Source organism: Salvelinus alpinus, chromosome 4 (genome assembly GCF_045679555.1).
Source record: "Salvelinus alpinus chromosome 4, SLU_Salpinus.1, whole genome shotgun sequence".
Classification (NCBI taxonomy): domain Eukaryota; kingdom Metazoa; phylum Chordata; class Actinopteri; order Salmoniformes; family Salmonidae; genus Salvelinus; species Salvelinus alpinus.
The window spans coordinates 24,870,378-24,894,527 of record NC_092089.1 but is presented as its reverse complement, the minus strand read 5'-3'; the positions used below and the strand labels follow the sequence as shown (position 1 = coordinate 24,894,527).

Below are 24,150 nucleotides of genomic sequence, written 5' to 3'. Positions count from 1 at the left end.
TGTTTCCTATCGATGGCGGTTAAGATATCGTTTATGACCTTGAGCGTGGCTGAGGTGCACCCATGACCAGCTCTGAAACCAGATTGCATAGCGGAGAAGGTATGGTGGGATTCGAAATGGTCGGTAATCTGTTTGTTGACTTGGCTTTCGAAGACCTTAGAAAGGCAGGGTAGGATAGATATAGGTCTGTAGCTGTTAGGGTCAAGAGTGTCCCCCCCTTTGAAGAGGGGGATAACCGCAGCTGCTTTCCAATCTTTGGGAATCTCAGACGACACGAAAGAGAGGTTGAAAAGGCTAGTAATAGGGGTGGCAACAATTTCAGCAGATAGTTTTAGAAAGAAAGGGTCCAGATTATCTAGCCCGGCTGATTTGTAAGGGTCCAGATTTTGCAGCTCTTTTAGAACATCAGCTGACTGTATTTGGGAGAAAGAGAAATGGGGAAGGCTTGGGCGAGTAGCAGAGGGGAGGGCAGTGCTGTTGTCCGGGGTAGGGGTAGCCAGGTGGAAAGCATGGCCAGCCGTAGAAAAATGCTTATTGAAATTCTCAATTATAGTGGATTTGTCGGTGGTGACAGTGTTTCCTATCTTCAGAGCAGTTGGAAGCTGGGAGGAGGTGTTCTTATTCTCCATGGACTTTACAGTGTCCCAGAACTTTTTTGAATTTGTGTTGCAGGAAGCAAATTTCTACTTGAAAAAGCTAGCCTTGGCTTTTCTAACTGCCTGTGTATACTGGTTTCTAGCTTCCCTGAAAAGTTGCATATCACGGGGGCTGTTCGATGCTAATGCAGAACGCCATAGGATGTTTTTCTGTTGGTTAAGGGCAGTCAGGTCAGGAGAGAACCAAGGGCTATATCTGTTCCTGGTTCTAAATTTCTTGAATGGGGCATGCTTATTCAAGATGGTGAGGAAGGCATTTTAAAAAAATGTCCAGGCATCCTCTACTGACGGGATGAGATCAATATCCTTCCAGGATACCTCGGCCAGGTCGATTAGAAAGGCCTGCTCGCTGAAGTGTTTCAGGGAGCGTTTGACAGTGATGAGTGGAGGTCGTTTGACCGCTGACCCATTACGGATGCAGGCAATGAGGCAGTGATCGCTGAGATCTTGGTTGAAAACAGCAGAGGTGTATTTGGAGGGCAAGTTTGTTAGGATGATATCTATGAGGGTACCCGTGTTTACGGAATTGGGGTGGTACCTGGTAGGTTCATTGATAATTTGTGTGAGATTGAGGGCATCAAGCTTAGATTGTAGGGTGGCTGGGGTGTTAAGCATGTTAAAATTTAGGTCGCCTAGCAGCACGAGCTCTGAAGATAGATGGGGGGCAATCAGTTCACATATAGTGTCCAGAGCACAGCTGGGGGCAGAGGGTGGTCTATAGCAGGCGGCAACGGTGAGAGACTTGTTTTTAGAGAGGTGGATTTTTAAAAGTAGAAGTTCAAATTGTTTGGGAACAGACCTGGATAGTAAAACAGAACTCTGCAGGCAATCTTTGCAATAGATTGCAACACCGCCCCCTTTGGCCGTTCTATCTTGTCTGAAAATCTTGTAGTTGGGGATGAAAATGTCAGAATTTTTGGTGGTCTTTCTAAGCCAGGATTCAGACACGGCTAAAACATCCGGGTTGGCAGAGTGTGCTAAAGCAGTGAACAAAACAAACTTAGGGAGGAGGCTTCTAATGTTAACATGCATGAAGCCAAGGCTATTACGGTTACAGAAGTCATCAAAAGAGAGCGCCTGGGGAATAGGAGTGGAGCTAGGTACTGCAGGGCCTGGATTCACCTCTACATCACCAGAGGAACAGAGGAGGAGTAGGATAAGGGTACGGCTAAAAGCTATGAGAATTGGTCGTCTAGAACTTCTAGAGCAGAGAGTAAAAGGAAGTTTCTGGGGGCGATAAAATAGCTTAAAGGAATAATGTACAGACAAAGGTATGGTAGGATGTGAATACAGTGGAGGTAAACCTAGGTATTGAGTGATGATGAGAGAGATATTGTCTCTAGAAACATCATTGAAACCAGGTGATGTCATCGCATATGTGGGTGGTGGAACTGTGAGGTTGGATATGGTATAGTGAGCAGGGCTAGAGGCTCTACAGTGAAATAAGCCAATAAACACTAACCAGAACAGCAATGGACAAGGCATATTTACATTAAGGAGAGGCATGCTTAATCGAGTGATCAATAAGGGTCCAGTGAGTAGAGGTTGGTTGGGGTCACGGCGATCCAGACAGCTGGCCGGGTAGATGGCTATCGGTAGCGAGATAGCATAGTATGGAAGTCTATTTGTAGATACCTCGTGCGTTTCCGTCGGTAGGTTAGTGGGGTTCCGTGTGGTAGAGGGGATCAATCCAAATTGGCAAAATAGATATAGTGACCCAAGAAAACAATAAAAACAATAAAAAATAATAATAATTGTCCGATATACTTATTCAGATAGCAGCCGATAAGACAGCTAACGGTTAGCGGGCCCCAGATGAGCGTTCAGGTAACGTCGGGACGGAGGTGCCAGTTGGATAACTCCCTCGGGCAGATAACGTCGGCAGTCAGTCGTGAAGGCCCGGTGGGGCTCCGTATCTGCAGCAACAACAAAACAAAAAAAAACGGGTCCGGATAGGTGACTGTAGCCCAGGAATGGCTGATGGAACTCCTCAGCTGGCTAGCTCCGGAATGATTTGAGTTTGCTCCGGGATCGACGTAAGCCAATAGTCACACGGTTTGCAGCTAGCTAGCTGCAAATGTCCAGAGCCTGCGGCTGAAATCCGGGGAAACTGAGAGAAAAAAAAGTCCCGGAATGCTCCGGTCCGAGTCGCGTTGCACAAAAGTGCCGGTAGATTATCGAGCTAAAGGAATAGCTGATGACCACAAAACGTGGGCAGCTGAGACACCAACGCTAGCCAGCAGACCGGCTAATTTCTGGGCAGCTACAGATTAGCTTCTGGCTAGCTATCGGATAGCTTCTGGTTAGCTTTCTGGCTAGCTTCTGAATTAGCCCCTGGCTAGCTTCCACGGTGGATTTTCAGATTTGAGGTAAATAATACCTTTTTGTAATTGGTGAAGCGGGTTGCAGGAAAGCTTTTGCAGGAAAGCTTTTGTAGTTGAGTTCTTGGATAATAAAATATATAAAAGATATGCGAAGAAAGGTGTAAATATATATATATACAGGACACGACAATACGAAACAGAAATTACGTCTGAACTGCTAAGCCATCTTGGAATCTAGATCATCCCCACCCATCATTATGGGGCATTGTGTTAAGATTGAGGAGGGGAAAACAACTTTATTTTATTTTTATTTATTTCACCTTTATTTAACCAGGTAGGCTAGTTGAGAACAAGTTCTCATTTGCAACTGCGACCTGGCCAAGATAAAGCATAGCAGTGTGAACAGACAACACAGAGTTACACATGGAGTAAACAATAAACAAGTCAATAACATGGTAGAAAAAAAGAGAATCTATATACAATGTGTGCAAAAGGCATGAGGTAGGCAATAAATCGAATAATTACAATTTAGCAGATTAACACTGGAGTGATAAATCATCAGATGAACATGTGCAAGAAGAGATACTGGTGTGCAAAAGAGCAGAAAAGTAAATAAATAAAAGCAGTATGGGGGGTGAGGTAGGTAAATTGGGTGGGTAGTTTACAGATGGACTATGTACAGCTGCAGCGATCGGTTAGCTGCTCGGATAGCAGATTTTTAAAGTTGTTGAGGGAGATAAAAGTCTCCAACTTCAGAGATTTTTGCAATTCGTTCCAGTCGCAGGCAGCAGAGAACTGGAAGGAAAGGCGTCCAAATGAGGTTTTAGCTTTAGGGATGATCAGTGAGATACACCTGCTGGAGCGCGTGCTGCGGGTGGGTGTAGCCATCGTGACCAGTGAACTGAGATAAGGCGGCACTTTACCTAGCATAGCCTTGTAGATGACCTGGAGCCAGTGGGTCTGACGACGAACATGTAGCGAGGGCCAGCCGACTAGGGCATACAGGTCGCAGTGGTGGGTCGTATAAGGTGCTTTAGTAACAAAACGAATGGCACTGTGATAAACTGCATCCAGTTTGCTGAGTAGAGTGTTGGAAGCTATTTTGTAGATGACATCGCCGAAGTCGAGGATCGGTAGGATAGTCAGTTTTACTAGGGTAAGTTTGGCGGCGTGAGTGAAGGAGGCTTTGTTGCGGAATAGAAAGCCGATTCTTGATTTGATTTTGGATTGGAGATGTTTGATATGAGTCTGGAAGGAGAGTTTGCAGTCTAGCCAGACACCTAGGTACTTATAGATGTCCACATATTCTAGGTCGGAACCGTCCAGGGTGGTGATGCTAGTCGGGCGTGCGGGTGCAGGCAGCGAACGGTTGAAAAGCATGCATTTGGTTTTACTAGCGTTTAAGAGCAGTTGGAGGCCACGGAAGGAGTGTTGTATGGAATTGAAGCTCGTTTGGAGGTTAGATAGCACAGTGTCCAAGGAAGGGCCGGAAGTATATAGAATGGTGTCGTCTGCGTAGAGGTGGATCAGGGAATCGCCCGCAGCAAGAGCAACATCATTGATGTATACAGAGAAAAGAGTCGGCCCGAGAATTGAACCCTGTGGTACCCCCATAGAGACTGCCAGAGGACCGGACAACATGCCCTCCGATTTGACACACTGAACTCTGTCTGCAAAGTAGTTGGTGAACCAGGCAAGGCAGTCATTAGAAAAACCGAGGCTACTGAGTCTGCCGATAAGAATATGGTGATTGACAGAGTCGAAAGCCTTGGCCAGGTCGATGAAGACGGCTGCACAGTAATGTCTTTTATCGATGGCGGTTATGATGTCGTTTAGTACCTTGAGCGTGGCTGAGGTGCACCCGTGACCGGCTCGGAAACCGGATTGCACAGCGGAGAAGGTACGGTGGGATTCGAGATGGTCAGTGATCTGTTTGTTGACTTGGCTTTCGAAGACCTTAGATAGGCAGGGCAGGATGGATATAGGTCTGTAACAGTTTGGGTCCAGGGTGTCTCCCCCTTTGAAGAGGGGGATGACCGCGGCAGCTTTCCAATCCTTGGGGATCTCAGATGATACGAAGGAGAGGTTGAACAGGCTGGTAATAGGGGGTGCGACAATGGCGGCGGACAGTTTCAGAAATAGGGGGTCCAGATTGTCAAGCCCAGCTGATTTGTATGGGTCCAGGTTTTCCAGCTCTTTCAGAACATCTGCTATCTGGATTTGGGTAAAGGAGAAGCTGGGGAGGCTTGGGCGAGTAGCAGCGGGGGGGGGCGGGGCTGTTGGCCAAGGTTGGAGTCGCCAGGAGGAAGGCATGGCCAGCCATTGAGAAATGCTTGTTGAAGTCTTCGATTATCACGGATTTATCGGTGGTGACCGTGTTACCTAGCCTCAGTGCAGTGGGCAGCTGGGAGGAGGTGCTCTTGTTCTCCATGGACTTTACAGTATCCCAGAACTTTTTGGAGTTAGAGCTACAGGATGCGAATTTCTGCTTGAAAAAGCTGGCCTTTGCTTTCCTGACTGACTGCGTGTATTGGTTCCTGACTTCCCTGAACAGTTGCATATCGCGGGGGCTCTTCGATGCTATTGCAGTTCGCCACAGGATGTTTTTGTGCTGGTCGAGGGCAGTCAGGTCTGGAGTGAACCAAGGGCTATATCTGTTCTTGGTTCTGCATTTTTTGAACGGAGCATGCTTGTCTAATATGGTGAGGAAGTAACATTTAAAGAATGACCAGGCATCCTCAACTGACGGGATGAGGTCAATATCCTTCCAGGGTACCCGGGCCAGGTCGATTAGAAAGGCCTGCTCGCAGAAGTGTTTTAGGGAGCGTTTGACAGTGATGAGGGGTGGTCGTTTGACCGCGGACCCGTGGCGGATACAGGCAATGAGGCAGTGATCGCTGAGATCTTGATTGAAGACAGCAGAGGTGTATTTGGAGGGCAGGTTGGTCAGGATAATGTCTATTAGGGTGCCCATGTTTACGGATTTAGGGTTGTACCTGGTGGGTTCCTTGATGATTTGTGTGAGATTGAGGGCATCAAGCTTGGATTGTAGGACTGCCGGGGTGTTAAGCATATCCCAGTTTAGGTCACCTAACAGAACAAACTCTGCTAGATGGGGAGCGATCAATTCACAGATGGTGTCCAGGGCACAGCTGGGAGCTGAGGGGGGTCGGTAGCAGGCGGCAACAGTGAGAGACTTATTTCTGGAGAGATTAATTTTTAAAATTAGAAGTTCGAACTGTTTGGGCATAGACCTGGAAAGTATGACAGAACTTTGCAGGCTATCTCTGCAGTAGATTGCAACTCCTCCCCCTTTGGCAGTTCTATCTTGACGGAAAGTGTTATAGTTGGGTATGGAAATCTCAGAATTTTTGGTGGCCTTCCTAAGCCAGGATTCGGACACGGCAAGGACATCAGGATTGGCAGAGTGTGCTAAAGCGGTGAGTAAGGCAAACTTAGGGAGGAGGCTTCTGATGTTGACATGCATGAGGCCAAGGCTTTTTCGATCGCAGAAGTCAACAAATGAGGGTGACTGGGGACATGCAGGGCCTGGGTTTACCTCCACATCACCCGAGGAACAGAGGAGTAGTAGGATGAGGGTGCGGCTAAAGGCTATCAAAACTGGTCGCCTAGAGCGTTGGGGACAAAGAATAAAAGGAGCAGATTTATGGGCGTGGTAGAATAGATTCTGGGCATAATGTGCAGACAGGGGTATGGAGGGGCGCGGGTACAGCGGAGGCAAGCCCAGGCACTGGGTGATGATAAGAGAGGTTGTATCTCTGGACATGCTGGTCTCAATGGGTGAGGTCACCGCATGTGTGGGGGGTGGGACAAAGGGGGTATCAGAGGTACGGAGAGTGGAATTACAGGGTCCATTGCAAACCAAAACAATGATAATGAAAACTAGCCTGAACAACAGTATGCAAGGCATATTGATATTTGAGAGAGACATACAATAAGGCATAAAGTGATTGCAGGTCTTGATTGGGAGAGCTAGCTAAAACAACAGGTAAGATAACAGCAGCAATAACAGGGTGCTAGTCTAACACAGCAACAACAGGTAAAAATGGCGACGACTAGGCAGAGAGGGTCGGATTAACTACACACAGATCCTGAGTTAAAGCACAGAGCCGACAGGTAAAACACAAATAAACAGAATGGAGTACCGTGAATTAATGGACAGTCAAGCATGCATCAGCTATGTAGCCAAGTGATCATAGTGTCCAGGGGGCAGCCGTAGATGGAGCAGAGGAGGCCTCCACTAAGCTAGCACGCGGCGTTTAAAGTTAGTAGCCCGGGGGGTGGTCTGCTCAGACGGAGGGGGTCTGCTCAGACGTGGTTGTGTCGACAGAGAATCCAAGCCAGATGGCGATGGCGAAAGAGAGGTTGTGAATTGTAGAATTGTGTTTGCTAACTGGTGCTAGCTTCGTGGCAGTGGCAGTGGCGCTAGCTCTTCAGCTAGCCGGCAGATGGGCCTAGCTCGAGGCTAGCTCAAGGCTAACTGGTGCTTGCTTCGGGACAGAGGTGTTAGCCAGTAGTAGCCACTCGGTTGCAGCTAGCTAGCTGTGATGATACGGTGTAATTGTCCAGAGCTTGCGTCAGGAATCCGGTGATGTGGTAGAGAAAAAGCAGTCCTATATGCTCTGGGTTGATATCGCGCTTGCAGCTAGCCGGCAGATGGGCCTAGCTCGAGGCTAGCTCAAGGCTAACTGGTGCTTGCTTCGGGACAGAGGTGTTAGCCAGTAGTAGCCACTCGGTTGCAGCTAGCTAGCTGTGATGATACGGTGTAATTGTCCAGAGCTTGCGTCAGGAATCCGGTGATGTGGTAGAGAAAAAGCAGTCCTATATGCTCTGGGTTGATATCGCGCTTGCAGCTAGCCGGCAGATGGGCCTAGCTCGAGGCTAGCTCAAGGCTAACTGGTGCTTGCTTCGGGACAGAGGTGTTAGCCAGTAGTAGCCACTCGGTTGCAGCTAGCTAGCTGTGATGATACGGTGTAATTGTCCAGAGCTTGCGTCAGGAATCCGGTGATGTGGTAGAGAAAAAGCAGTCCTATATGCTCTGGGTTGATATCGCGCTTGCAGACTGGCAGGTATTGGCCCGGTATTGAAGCTGGCTGTGTCCGAGTTGAGGGTGAAGACCGCAGCAGTGGCTAACTGACTACTAGCTAGTAGCTAGTTATCTGGCTAGCTTCTGCTTGGGGTTACGGTTCTAAAGTATAAAAAAATAGCAGGTCCGTACCACATTGGGTGAGGCGGAATGTAGGAATGTATATTCAGTTCCTAGATGGAAAGTGAAATTAAAATATATACGAAATGTATACGAAAAATACGAAGACTATTTACTATTTACTATTTACACGCGACAGGACAATACAGGACAATACAAACACACGTCCGACTGCTACGCCATCTTGGATTCGTATTGAACTATTTAATGCTGTAACGTAACAAAATTTTGAAAAAGTCAAGGGCTCTGAATGCTTTCTGAATGCACTGTATTTTATATATTTGCCTCTTCTCAACTTCCAGTAGGATGAGCAGTAAGAAGCAAATATATCCCATTGAAGTTCATCTTTTAGACACTAAGGATCCACAAGGTCCCCCACCCGAGGGACACTTCATTGTCTCCCACTGGCCCTCATTAGCTTTAGTTGTCCTCTACAGAGCCTTCCTCCACTTCCTGGTATACATATTTATGCAGCCCGGACATTGGGAGAGCAGAGGAGTCGAGAGGAGAGGGGAATAACATAATGGAAATCAATTCTCTCACTGGAATGAAAAAATGCAAAGCTCATTAAAAGGGCTTCTGCACAAACCAAATTCATTTAGGTAATAATGATAAGGAAGGAAGAATATGTGACCAGTGTCGTCTTAAAGTTGTCTCTCTCTCTCGCTCTCTCAGATTCACTCAGAATTAATATTTTAAATGGATGAGGAAGTTAATCGAGAAAGTTCTACATGCTTCACAATTAAGCAAAAGAAGAAGAGCTGAAAAAATAGCATGGAATAATAATCACATTAACTGCAGACAGCCAATCTTCCTTCCCAACGTTTTGTGCTGACCGAAAAACCTGCTTAAAATAAGCCAGCAGTCCCTCAGAAGGAAAGAGAGAGAGGAGAGGAGAGGAGGGAGAGGACAGAGGGGAAAGGAGAGAAGGGAGAGAGAGAAAAGGAGGGAGAGGAGCGGGGGGGTGGGGGTTGAGAAACCAGAAGAGAACCAGATGGAGAGTGTGTCTTTCAGTCTAACCCAACCAACCAGCAGAATGGGTCTGGGGGGAAACAGAAGTTTGAAAAGGACTTGTTTGGTATTATTTTTATTTGTTCTACATCTATTTCCATCCACCAAAGGGAACAGCCAGTTTGTCATAGAAATGAAATCTACCTCCCAGGAGGTGCTTTTAATGACTGCTGTTAAGGCCAGTCATTTGTTTTAAAGGAGATTTGAAGATTTGAATATGTTAGCGTGAGTCTAGTGGTGCTACAGCTGTCCAACAGGACTAGTAATACTGTTCTACTGTACTAGCCTAAACAACACTGCTACAGCTGTCCAACAGGACTAGTAATACTATTCTACTGTACTAGCCTAAACAACACTGCTACAGCTGTCCAGCAGGACTAGTAATACTATTCTACTGTACTAGCCTAAACAACACTGCTACAGCTGTCCAACAGGACTAGTAATACTATTCTACTGTACTAGCCTAAACAACACTGCTACAGCTGTCCAGCAGGACTAGTAATACTATTCTACTGTACTAGCCTAAACAACACTGCTACAGCTGTCCAACAGGACTAGTAATACTATTCTACTGTACTAACCTAAACAACACTGCTACAGCTGTCCAACAGGACTAGTAATACTATTCTACTGTACTAGCCTAAACAACACTGCTACAGCTGTCCAACAGGACTAGTAATACTATTCTACTGTACTAGCCTAAACAACACTGTTACAGCTGTCCAACAGGACTAGTAATACTGTTCTACTGTACTAACCTAAACAACACTGCTACAGCTGTCCAGCAGGACTAGTAATACTATTCTACTGTACTAGCCTAAACAACACTGCTACAGCTGTCCAACAGGACTAGTAATACTATTCTACTGTACTAGCCTAAACAACACTGCTACAGCTGTCCAACAGGACTAGTAATACTATTCTACTGTACTAGCCTAAACAACACTGCTACAGCTGTCCAACAGGACTAGTAATACTATTCTACTGTACTAGCCTAAACAACACTGCTACAGCTGTCCAACAGGACTAGTAATACTATTCTACTGTACTAGCCTAAACAACACTGCTACAGCTGTCCAACAGGACTAGTAATACTATTCTACTGTACTAGCCTAAACAACACTGATACAGCTGTCCAACAGGACTAGTAATACTATTCTACTGTACTATCAATCAATCAATCAATCAATTTTATTTTATATAGCCCTTCGTACATCAGCTAATATCTCGAAGTGCTGTACAGACACCCAGCCTAAAACCCCAAACAGCTAGTAATGCAGGTGTAGAAGCACGGTGGCTAGGAAAAACTCCCTAGAAAGGCCAAAACCTAGGAAGAAACCTAGAGAGGAACCAGGCTATGAGGGGTGGCCAGTCCTCTTCTGGCTGTGCCGGGTGGAGATTATAACAGAACTATGCCAAGATGTTCAAAAATGTTCATAAGTGACAAGCATGGTCAAATAATAATCATGAATAATTTTCAGTTGGCTTTTCATAGCCGATCATCAAGAGTTGAAAAACAACAGGTCTGGGACAGGTGGCGGTTCCATAACCGCAGGCAGAACAGCTGAAACTGGAATAGCAGCAAGGCCAGGCGGACTGGGGACAGCAAGGAGTCACCACGGGCGGCAGTCCCGACGCATGGTCCTAGGGCCCAGGTCCTCCGAGAGAAAGAAAGAGAGAAGGAGAAAATTAGAGAGAGCCAAGATTTTCAAAATGTTCATAAATGACAAGCATGGTCAAATAATAATCAGGAATAAATCTCAGTTGGCTTTTCATAGCCGATCATTAAGAGTTGAAAACAGCAGGTCTGGGACAGGTAGGGGTTCCATAACCGCAGGCAGAACAGTTGAAACTGGAATAGCAGCAAGGCCAGGCGGACTGGGGACAGCAAGGAGTCACCACGGCCGGTAGTCCCGACGTATGGTCCTAGGGCTCAGGTCCTCCGAGAGAAAGAAAGAGAGAAGGAGAAAATTAGAGAGCCAAGATTTTCAAAATGTTCATAAATGACAAGCATGGTCAAATAATAATCAGGAATAAATCTCAGTTGGCTTTTCATAGCCGATCATTAAGAGTTGAAAACAGCAGGTCTGGGACAGGTAGGGGTTCCGTAACCGCAGGCAGAACAGTTGAAACTGGAATAGCAGCAAGGCCAGGCGGACTGGGGACAGCAAGGTGTCATCATGCCCGGTAGTCCTGACGTATGGTCCTAGGGCTCAGGTTCTCAGAGAGAACGAGAGAATTAGAGAGAGCATACTTAAATTCACACAGGACACTGGATAAGACAGGAGAAGTACTCCAGGTAACCAACTGACCCTAGCCCCCCGACACATAAACTACTGCAGCATAAATACTGGAGGCTGAGACAGGAGCGGTCAGGAGACACTGTGGCCCCATCCGAAGAAACCCCCGGACAGGGCCAAACAGGAAGGATATAACCCCACCCACTTTGCCAAAGCACAGCCCCCGCACCACTAGAGGGAAATCCTCAACCACCAACTTACAATCCTGAGACAAGGCCGAGTATAGCCCACAAAGGTCTCCACCACAGCACAAACCAAGGGGGGGCGCCAACCCAGACAGGAAGATCACGTCAGTAACTCAACCCACTCAAGTGACGCACCCCTCCTAGGGACGGCATGAAAGAGCACCAGCAAGCCAGTGACTCAGCCCCTGTAACAGGGTTAGAGGCAGAGAATCCCAGTGGAGAGAGGGGAACCGGCCTGGCAGAGACAGCAAGGGCGGTTCGTTGCTCCAGAGCCTTTCCGTTCACCCTCACAGTCCTGGGCCAGACTACACTCAATCATATGACCTACTGAAGAGATAAGTCTTCAGTAAAGACTTAAAGGTTGAGACCGAATCTGCGTCTCTCACATGGGTAGGCAGACTGTTCCATAAAAATTGAGATCTATAGGAGAAAGCCCTGCCTCCCGCTGTTTGCTTAGAAATTCTAGGGACAATTAGGAGGCCTGCGTCTTGTGACCGTAGCGTACGTATTGGTATGTACGGCAGGACCAACTCGGAAAGATAGGTAGGAGCAAGCCCATGTAACGCTTTATAGGTTAACAGTAAAACCTTGAAATCAGCCCTTGCCTTAACAGGAAGCCAGTGTAGGGAAGCTAGCACTGGAGTAATATGATCAAATTTCTTGGTTCTAGTCAGGATTCTAGCAGCCGTATTTAGCACTAACTGAAGTTTATTTAGTGTTTTATCCGGGTAGCCGGAAAGTAGAGCATTGCAGTAGTCTAACCTAGAAGTAACAAATGCATGGATTAATTTTTCTGCATCATTTTTGGACAGAAAATTTCTGATTTTTGCAATGTTACGTAGATGGAAAAAAGCTGTCCTTAAAACAGTCTTGATATGTTCGTCAAAAGAGAGATCAGGGTCAAGAGTAACGCCGAGGTCCTTCACAGTTTTATTTGAGACGACTTTACAACCATCAAGATGAATTGTCAGATTTAACAGAAGATCTCTTTGTTTCTTGGGACCTAGAACAAGCATCTCTGTTTTGTCCGAGTTTAAAAGTAGAAAGTTTTCAGCCATCCACTTCCTTATGTCTGAAACACAGGCTTCTAGCGAGGGCAATTTTGGGGCTTCACCATGTTTCATTGAAATGTACAGCTGTGTGTCATCCGCATAGCAGTGAAAGTTAACATTATGTTTTCGAATAACATCCCCAAGAGGTAAAATATATAGTGAAAACAATAGTGGTCCTAAAACGGAACCTTGAGGAACACCGAAATGTACAGTTGATTTGTCAGAGGACAGACCATTCACAGAGACAAACTGATATCTTTCCGACAGGTAAGATCTAAACCAGGCCAGAACTTGTCCGTGTAGACCAATTTGGGTTTCCAGTCTCTCCAAAAGAATGTGGTGATCGATGGTGTCAAAGGCAGCACTAAGGTCTAGTAGCACGAGGACAGATGCAGAGCCTCGGTCTGACGCCATTAAAAGGTCATTTACCACCTTCACAAGTGCAGTCTCAGTGCTATGATGGGGTCTAAAACCAGACTGAAGCATTTCGTATACATTGTTTGTCTTCAGAAAGGCAGTGAGTTGCTGCGCAACAGCTTTTTCTAAAATTTTTGAGAGGAATGGAAGATTCGATATAGGCCGATAGTTTTTTATATTTTCCGGGTCAAGGTTTGGCTTTTTCAAGAGAGGCTTTATCACTGCCACTTTTAGTGAGTTTGGTACACATCCGGTGGATAGAGAGCTGTTTATTATGTTCAACATAGGAGGGCCAAGCACAGGAAGCAGCTCCTTCAGCAGTTTAGTAGGAATAGGATCCAGTATGCAGCTTGAAGGTTTAGAGGCCATGATTATTTTCATCATTGTGTCAAGAGATATAGTACTAAAACACTTAAGTGTCTCTCCCGATCCCAGGCCCTCGCAGAGCTGTGCAGATCCAGGACAGCTAAGCCCTGGAGGAATACGCAGATTCAAAGAGGAGTCCGTAATTTGCTTTCTAATGGTCATGATCTTTTCCTCAAAGAAGTTCATGAATTTATTACTGCTGAAGTGAAAGCCATCCTCTCTTGGGGAATGCTGCTTTTTAGTTAGTTTCGCAACAGTATCAAAAAGAAATTTTGGATTGTTCTTATTTTCCTCGATTAAGTTGGAAAAGTAGGATGATCGAGCAGCAGTGAGGGCTCTTCGGTACTACTGTATACCAGGGAGCTAGTTTCTTATGACAAATGTTTTTCGTTTTTCGTACTGTCTTTCCAAGCTAGTCGGAAGACTTCCAGTTTGGTGTGGCGCCATTTCCGTTCCAATTTCCTGGAAGCTTGCTTCAAAGCTCGGATATTTTCTGTATACCAGGGAGCTAGTTTCTTATGACAAATGTTTTTCGTTTTTAGGGGTGCAACTGCATCTAGGGTATTGCGCAAGGTTAAATTGAGTTCCTCAGTTAGGTGGTTAACTGATTTTTGTCCTCTGACGTCCTTGGATAGGCAGAAGGAGTCTGGAAGGGCATCAAGGAATTTTTGTGTTGTCTGAGAATTTATAGCACGACTTTTGATGCTCCTTGGTTGGGGTCTGAGCAGATTATTTGTTGCGATTGCAAACGTAATAAAATGGTGGTCCGATAGTCCAGGATTATGTGGAAAAACATTAAGATCTACAACATTTATTCCATGGGACAAAACTAGGTCCAGAGTATGACTGTGGCAGTGAGTAGGTCCAGAGACATGTTGGACAAAACCCACTGAGTCGATGATGGCTCCGAAAGACTTTTGGAGTGGGTCTGTGGACTTCTCCATGTGAATATTAAAATCACCAAAAATTTGAATATGATCTGCTATGACTACAAGGTCTGATAGGAATTCAGGAAACTCAGAGAGGAACGCTGTATATGGCCCAGGAGGCCTGTAAACAGTAGCTATAAAAAGTGAATGAGTAGGCTGCATAGATTTCATGACTAGAAGCTCAAAAGACGAAAACGCCATTTTTTTGGGGGTAAATTGAAATTTGCTATCGTAAATGTTAGCAACACCTCCGCCTTTGCGGGATGCACGGGGGATATGGTCACTAGTGTAACCAGGAGGTGAGGCCTCATTTAACACAGTAAATTCATCAGGCTTAAGCCATGTTTCAGTCAGGCCAATCACATCAAGATTATGATCAGTGATTAGTTCATTGACTATGACTGCCTTTGAAGTGAGGGATCTAACATTAAGTAACCCTATTTTGAGATGTGATGTATCACGATCTCTTTCAATAATGGCAAGAATGGAGGAGGTCTTTATCCTAATAAGATTGCTAAGGCGAACACCGCCATGTTTAGTTTTGCCCAACCTAGGTCGAGGCACAGACACAGTCTCAATGGGTATGGCTGAGCTGACTACACTGACTGTGCTATTGGCAGACTCCACTAAGCTGGCAGGTTGGCTAACAGCCTGCTGCCTGGCCTGCACCCTATTTCATTGTGGGGCTAGAGGAGTTAGAGCCCTATCTATGTTGGTAGATAAGATGAGAGCACCCCTCCAGCTAGGATGGAGTCCGTCACTCCTCAGCAGGTCAGGCTTGGTCCTGTTTGTGGGTGAGTCCCAGAAAGAGGGCCAATTATCTACAAATTCTATCTTTTGGGAGGGGCAGAAAACAGTTTTCAACCAGCGATTGAGTGCTGAGACTCTGCTGTAGAGCTCGTCACTCCCCCTAACTGGGAGGGGGCCAGAGACAATTACTCGATGCCGACACATCTTTCTAGCTGATTTACACGCTGAAGCTATGTTGCACTTGGTGACCTCTGACTGTTTCATCCTAACATCGTTGGTGCCGACGTGGATAACAATATCTCTATACTCTCTACACTCGCCAGATTTAGCTTTAGCCAGCACCATCTTTAGATTAGCCTTAACGTCGGTAGCCCTGCCCCCTGGTAAACAGTGTATGATCGCTGGGTGATTCGCTTTAAGTCTAATACTGCGGGTAATGGAGTCGCCAATGACTAGGGTTTTCAATTTGTCAGAGCTAATGGTGGGAGCCTTCGGCGTCTCAGACCCCGTAACGGGAGGAGTAGAGACAAGAGAAGACTCAGACTCGCTACATAATGGGGAGAACCGGTTGAAAGTTTCTGTCGGCTGAATGAGCGACACCGGTTGAGCATTCCAACAGCATTTCCCTCCAGAAGCCATGAGAAAGTTGTCCGGCTGCGGGGACTGTGCGGGGGGATTTATACTAACGTTACTATCTGTACTTACTGGTGGCACAGACGCTGTTTCTTCCTTTCCTACACTGAAATTACCCTTGCCTAACGATTGCGTCTGAAGCTGGGCTTGTAGCACAGCTATTCTCGCCGTAAGGCGATCGTTCTCCTGTATATTATGAGTACAGCGACTGCAATTAGAAGACATCATGTTAATGTTACTACTTAGCTTCGGCTGTTGAAGGTGTTGACTAACCATGTCCAGATAAAGCGTCCGGAGTGAAAAAGTTGAATGAGGGAAAAAAGTTGCGATGGAAAAACTAAAAATATAAACGGTAATTAAAAACAAAAACAAAACAAAAAACGTAAAGTTGTCAGCTAGCAAAGTAAAGTTGGCAGCAAAACGCACAGCAACAAAACGCACAGCAACACGTCTGCAGATTCAACAGGAAGTGACGCAATACATCATACTATTCTACTAGCCTAAACAACACTGCTACAACTGTCCAACAGGACTAGTAATACTATTCTACTGTACTAGCCTAAACAACACTGTTACAGCTGTCCAACAGGACTAGTAATACTGTTCTACTGTACTAGCCTAAACAACACTGCGACAGCTGTCCAACAGGACTAGTAATACTATTCTACTGTACTAGCCTAAACAACACTGTTACAGCTGTCCAACAGGACTAGTAATACTGTTCTACTGTACTAGCCTAAACAACACTGCGACAGCTGTCCAACAGGACTAGTAATACTATTCTACTGTACTAGCCTAAACAACACTGGTACAGCTGTCCAACAGGACTAGTAATACTGTTCTACTGTACTAGCCTAAACAACACTGCTACAGCTGTCCAACAGGACTAGTAATACTATTCTACTGTACTAGCCTAAACAACACTGCTACAGCTGTCCAACAGGACTAGTAATACTATTCTACTGTACTAGCCTAAACAACACTGCTACAGCTGTCCAACAGGACTAGTAATACTATTCTACTGTACTAGCCTAAACAACACTGCTACAGCTGTCCAACAGGACTAGTAATACTATTCTACTGTACTGGCCTAAACAACACTGTTACAGCTGTCCAACAGGACTAGTAATACTGTTCTACTGTACTAGCCTAAACAACACTGTTACAGCTGTCCAACAGGACTAGTAATACTGTTCTACTGTACTAGCCTAAACAACACTGCTACAGCTGTCCAACAGGACTAGTAATACTATTCTACTGTACTAGCCTAAACAACACTGCTACAGCTGTCCAACAGGACTAGTAGTACTGTTCTACTGTACTAACCTAAACAACACTGTTACAGCTGTCCAACAGGACTAGTAATACTGTTCTACTGTACTAGCCTAAACAACACTGCTACAGCTGTCCAACAGGACTAGTAATACTATTCTACTGTACTAGCCTAAACAACACTGGTACAGCTGTCCAACAGGACTAGTAATACTGTTCTACTGTATTAGCCTAAACAACACTGCTACAGCTGTCCAACAGGACTAGTAATACTGTTCTACTGTACTAGCCTAAACAACACTGTTACAGCTGTCCAACAGGACTAGTAATACTATTCTACTGTACTAGCCTAAACAACACTGTTACAGCTGTCCAGCAGGACTAGTAATACTATTCTACTGTACTAGCCTAAACAACACTGCTACAGCTGTCCAACAGGACTAGTAATACTGTTCTACTGTACTAGCCTAAACAACACTGCTACAGCTGTCCAACAGGACTAGTAATGCTATTCTACTGTACTAGCCTAAACAACACTGCTACAGCTGTCCAACAGGACTAGTAATACTGTTCTACTGTACTAGCCTAAACAACACTGTTACAGCTGTCCAACAGGACTAGTAATACTATTCTACTGTACTAGCCTAAACAACACTGCTACAGCTGTCCAACAGGACTAGTAATACTATTCTACTGTACTAGCCTAAACAACACTGTTACAGCTGTCCAACAGGACTAGTAATACTATTCTACTGTACTAGCCTAAACAACACTGTTACAGCTGTCCAGCAGGACTAGTAATACTATTCTACTGTACTAGCCTAAACAACACTGCTACAGCTGTCCAACAGGACTAGTAATACTATTCTACTGTACTAGCCTAAACAACACTGTTACAGCTGTCCAACAGGACTAGTAATACTGTTCTACTTTACTAGCCTAAACAACACTGCTACAGCTGTCCAACAGGACTAGTAATACTATTCTACTGTACTAGCCTAAACAACACTGTTACAGCTGTCCAACAGGACTAGTAATACTATTCTACTGTACTAGCCTAAACAACACTGTTACAGCTGTCCAACAGGACTAGTAATACTATTCTACTGTACTAGCCTAAACAACACTGCTACAGCTGTCCAACAGGACTAGTAATACTGTTCTACTGTACTAGCCTACACAACACTGCTACAGCTGTCCAACAGTACTAGTAATACTATTCTACTGTACTAACCTAAACAACACTGCTACAGCTGTCCAACAGGACTAGTAATACTATTCTACTGTACTAGCCTAAACAACACTGCTACAGCTGTCCAACAGGACTAGTAATACTATTCTACTGTACTAGCCTAAACAACACTGTTACAGCTGTCCAACAGGACTAGTAATACTGTTCTACTGTACTAGCCTAAACAACACTGTTACAGCTGTCCAACAGGACTAGTAATACTATTCTACTGTACTAACCTAAACAACAGCTGTCCAACAGGACTAGTAATACTATTCTACTGTACTAACCTAAACAACACTGCTACAGCTGTCCAACAGGACTAGTAATACTGTTCTAATGTACTAACCTAAACAACACTGCTACAGCTGTCCAACAGGACTAGTAATACTATTCTACTGTACTAGCCTAAACAACACTGTTACAGCTGTCCAACAGGACTAGTAATACTATTCTACTGTACTAGCCTAAACAACACTGCTACAGCTGTCCAACAGGACTAGTAATACTGTTCTACTGTACTAGCCTAAACAACACTGCTACAGCTGTCCAACAGGACTAGTAATACTATTCTACTGTACTAGCCTAAACAACACTGCTACAGCTGTCCAACAGGACTAGTAATACTATTCTACTGTACTAGCCTAAACAACACTGCTACAGCTGTCCAACAGGACTAGTAATACTATTCTACTGTACTAACCTAAACAACACTGATACAGCTGTCCAACAGGACTAGTAATACTATTCTACTGTACTAGCCTAAACAACACTGCTACAGCTGTCCAACAGGACTAGTAATTTTATTCTACTGTACTAACCTAAACAACACTGTTACAGCTGTCCAACAGGACTAGTAATACTATTCTACTGTACTAGCCTAAACAACACTGCTACAGCTGTCCAACAGGACTAGTAATACTGTTCTACTGTACTAGCCTAAACAACACTGCTACAGCTGTCCAACAGGACTAGTAATACTATTCTACTGTACTAGCCTAAACAACACTGCTACAGCTGTCCAACAGGACTAGTAATACTATTCTACTGTACTAACCTAAGCAACACTGTTACAGCTGTCCAACAGGACTAGTAATACTGTTCTACTGTATTAGCCTAAACAACACTGCTACAGCTGTCCAACAGGACTAGTAATACTATTCTACTGTACTAGCCTAAACAACACTGCTACAGCTGTCCAACAGGACTAGTAATACTATTCTACTGTACTAACCTAAACAACACTGATACAGCTGTCCAACAGGACTAGTAATACTATTCTACTGTACTAGCCTAAACAACACTGCTACAGCTGTCCAACAGGACTAGTAATTTTATTCTACTGTACTAACCTAAACAACACTGTTACAGCTGTCCAACAGGACTAGTAATACTGTTCTACTTTACTAGCCTAAACAACACTGCTACAGCTGTCCAGCAGGACTAGTAATACTATTCTACTGTACTAGCCTAAACAACACTGCTACAGCTGTCCAACAGGACTAGTAATACTATTCTACTGTACTAGCCTAAACAACACGTTTACAGCTGTCCAACAGGACTAGTCATACTGTTCTACCCAGGACAAGACTTGCACTAGGTTCATCTCAGACCTCAGCCATTATTTGGCAGATGTGATGAAACCTAGCTCAACACAGTGCGTGCTGCCTGTTCGCCTGTCCGTCTGTTTGTCTGTCTGTCTCAACACCCTTCACTCATCTCTCTGTTTTACCTCTTTCCTACAGTATTGATTTCTCATTTTCTTTACTGCTGAGACGAAAACAATAACCTAGTGTTGTCAATCAACAGTTTTGATCTGAAGGCAGTCAACTGATCTCTCTCTCTCTCTGTGTGCGTGCTGCTACAGGGAGCTGAGTCCCAGGGAGAGACCCAGGCTGCAGAGGAACTCCTGCTCATCAACAAACCTCTGACACAACTCACATCCCTGCTCATTCAGATGGTAAGACGTGTCTGTCTGTCTGTCTGTCTGTCTGTCTGTCTGTCTGTCTGTCTGTCTGTCTGTCTGTCTGTCTGTCTGTCTGTACCTGTCTGTACCTGTCTGTACCTGTCTGTTAGTACTGCATGTGTGATTATTACAGTTTAAAAAACAGTAGTGTATTTATATAGGATATCCAATAATACTTATATAAGTTGATTGAAAAGTGCTGGAGCCCTCAGATCAAGGGGTTTGGAAGAGAGTGCTAGCCACTGCCAGGTAAATGCTGGTTCATCTTTGACAATATTATTCAACATGACGCAAATATGTTAGGAAAAAGTAATGATCCATTCCCAGTGTATTTTTGATGTGATTTATCCATTTCCATTTTAATTGAGTGTAGCTAGTCTTATGATAAAACATAAAATAGTCACCTGAAATAATTCATTTGAAATAATATTAAATGACATTTTCATTGTCAGTCATGCCTTTTGACCAAGCCCCTGAAAACCTGTTGCTGATACAACATCATAAACTGAGTGGATTCTGAACGCATCATCAATAATGGACGACCCATTGTGGTTTAATGGTTTCTGCTGGTTCTGTGATATGAGAATCTATAGAAATAGATTTATGAATAATGATGACAGCGTCAGAGAAAGATGGCTCCTGCGTTTTAAAATGAAGAGTTGGGGTTATTGGATAGATATTGCGTTACATACTTAATTTTATTATTAGCCCCATCATTCCACTGTGAAATAGGCTTTTTTTTTTAAAGCATTTGGGATTTTCGCCGGCCTTCGTATTTCTCAAAATTATTTCTCATTCACTGCTAACTTTGGCCTTGAGGTTAGGAGAAGGTAACTCAATTTCATAAAGTACCAGGGGCTTGAATGATTGACAACTTCCAGTGGACAAGTTGTATCTGTTGCACATGGTAGCGTCACACTCCTACACAGTACACACACATAGCAAAGCAAAGAGTACACAGAGTACACACACACACACAGAGTACACACACACACACAGAGTACACACACACACACAGAGTACACACACACACACAGAGTACACACACACGTACACATACACACACGTACACACGTACACACACACACACACACACACACACACACACACACACACACACACACACACACACACACACACACACACACACACACACACACACACACACACGGAGTACACACACACCATATTGCCTCCCCCCTAGAGTACCTCTGGTCCACCATACTCTTAGTTGGTATTTCTGAGTGAGTGAACTGAGTGAACACACACACATAGGAACACTCTGCAAGCCTCCCCTCTGGCCATGTAAATCACACAGATGGCATAGGAGAACAGACCCACTGGGAGGGCCTTTTAAACGCTTTATGCCAGCACGCCCCGTGGTGCTGCATGGAGCCCACTCTGTGTTTACCCCTGGCCACAGACACGCAGACAGCCTGTACCCAGGCCCAGGCTTCATCCACCTCCACAGCTCCAGTCTCAGCCCCAGCCAAGCTGTCCCTCTGAGCCGTAGGGGAGTGACTCAATCTAGCAGCCCCCTGCCTGCCTGGCTGGCTGCACCCACCCACCCACCTCCCTCCACCACAATCACTACCACCACCACCACTCAGTACACCAGCAGCCCAGACTGCTAGCCTTGTGTCAACATATTTCTGCATAAAAACAGTGAGCTGAGAGCATGACAATGTGCCTGCCTGGAAGTCAGCGACCTGCAGTTGAACCACACTCAACCCCTGTCTGAACAGGCTTCTGTTTGACTGGGGCTTTGTGTGTTTGTTTGTGTGTGTGTGTGTGTGTGTGTGTGTGTGTAAATGAATACATTTGTTATGGGGGGGGGGAGTATGTTGTGTCATTATGGGGGGGGGGCTGAACAGAGTGTGTCACAACAGGGTCTGAAACACAAACCTGCTCTCGGTGACCTCCACTTGTGGTCTGTCACAAACAGATTGCACACTAAAAACAGCCATGACTTGGAAGGAGACAACCAAACCTCTGATCAGTGTTATACTGCTGATTTAACCCTGCCTCTTTTTACAGCGATAGCAAAGGATTTTATGGGAATTTATGCAAATACATACAATTTAGCATGAGCTCCCAAACTCTGTGCCTGATATGCAATTTTACAGTGGCTGTAAATTAACATTTGCTCCGCATAATGAAGAATGTTTATGAATAAATCTAGCCCTTCACCAGCACAGTTCATCAAGAAGACGTATGTGTTTTGAGGCAGAGAGAGGCCTTATTGAGCACATGTTAAATGCAGACTTCAACAACACAGGCAGGTGTCCTAGTAAATACACCTCAGGATCCCTCTCAATGTTACTTACTGACAAAGAACTGGAGTATGGCTGGGAGAGTTTGTGTGTGTTTGTGTCTGTGTGTGCGTGTGCGTGTGTGCATGTGTGAGTGAGTGAGTGAGTGAGTAAATGAATACATTTGTTGAGGGGAGGGGAAGTATGTTATGTCATGATGGGAGCAGTACTCTGAGGGCAGCAGCAGCACTCTGAGGGCAGCATTAGAGGGCAGCACTGCCACACGTCAGTCCACTAGTTGCTCCCCTCTCCTCTTTCAGCCCACTTTAATAGCTTTGATTTCATGCATTGGATTCATTGCATGTTATTTCTTATCCTTCTTTAGATGCATCTACTACCACTGTTGAGTAAACAGGATATTGATGTAAAGCCTGCTGAGCAGGTGTTAACTCTTGTATTTTTTGACTTGGTATTGGCATCTGCACAGTGAGACTAAAGAGCCTTTCAGTGGTGGGTTTGGCTTGCGCAGGGAGTTTAGAATGCCGGGCCTTTAGGGATAGACCTGGGGGCGGGCTCTTTCTGGATCATTGTTTGGGATTTCGGCATTCGGCTTGTGCTGAGCGGCGGCCGGCGTACAAAAGAGGGGCAGGATTAGGCCCTCTCTGCGCCCCTGGCCCCTTAGCCCCATGGGACTGAGGCTGAGTGGAAGAGGGCAGCAACGGATCAGCGGTGAAAGGAGCCTAAACCCCCAGTGATTACGCCCCTAGCGTTTAGCTTTTACTGAAATAGAGGACTGGGTGGGGACTGGAGGGAGAAGCCCTGAGCTGAGCTCAGTTTCATTACTAGGTCACAGTGATGTGATGGGTTCCTATAGAAGGTCCATTGCTTATAACCCAAAGTGTCTCTCACTCGCTGATGAAGCTTCAAAGCCCCCTACCCTAGCCCCCTAGCCTAGCCCCTTAGCCTAGCCCCTTAGCCTAGCCCACTAGCCTAGCTCCCTAGCCTAGCCTCCTAGCCTAGCTCCCTAGTCTAACCCCTAATGTCCACAGCAGGCACACATCAGGTTAGGGCCACTATACCTAACCTAGCTCCCTAGCCTCCTAGCCTCTAATGTTCACAGCAGGCACTCATCAGGGCAGGGCCACTATACCTAGCCTAGCTCCCTAGCCTCCTAGCCTCTAATGTCAACAGCAGGCACTCTTCAGGGCAGGGCCACTATACCTAGCCTGGTCCCACATCTGTTTGTTTTGTATAGCTAACTCATATGTTTGTTATTGCCAAATAATGATCATAGGAGTTTGCTATACAGCACAACCAGACATGATACCAGGCTACTATTACACCTAGTTGCACAGAGAGTCCTCCCATGGATGGTTCCTCAGTCAGTCAGTACTGTTTGACATAGAAATATAGAAATGGAACAGAAACTATGGAACTGCCTATCACAGTAACCCCCCCATACGTACCTTCAGCACAGACCAGCGTTATTTTTATCAGTCTCAGGATACATTCTAAATCTCCTTCCGAGACGTCATCATGGCTCTTATTCAGCACCAATATGGACTGAGCTGTCCATGGA

At 45.3% G+C, this 24,150-nt stretch overlaps 1 protein-coding gene across 2 annotated transcripts in view; it reads left to right on the top strand.

The window, feature by feature from the left end:
• The window catches only part of LOC139573117 (serine/threonine-protein kinase ULK4-like), a 124,478-nt gene that overhangs the window by 44,824 nt on the left and 55,504 nt on the right, over positions 1–24,150 (top strand). For both annotated transcript variants that reach the window (XM_071396223.1, XM_071396222.1), the window contains exon 7: positions 20,221–20,313. In XM_071396223.1, coding sequence (XP_071252324.1) covers positions 20,221–20,313 — 93 coding nt within the window. The remainder of the gene's footprint in view (positions 1–20,220; positions 20,314–24,150) is intronic.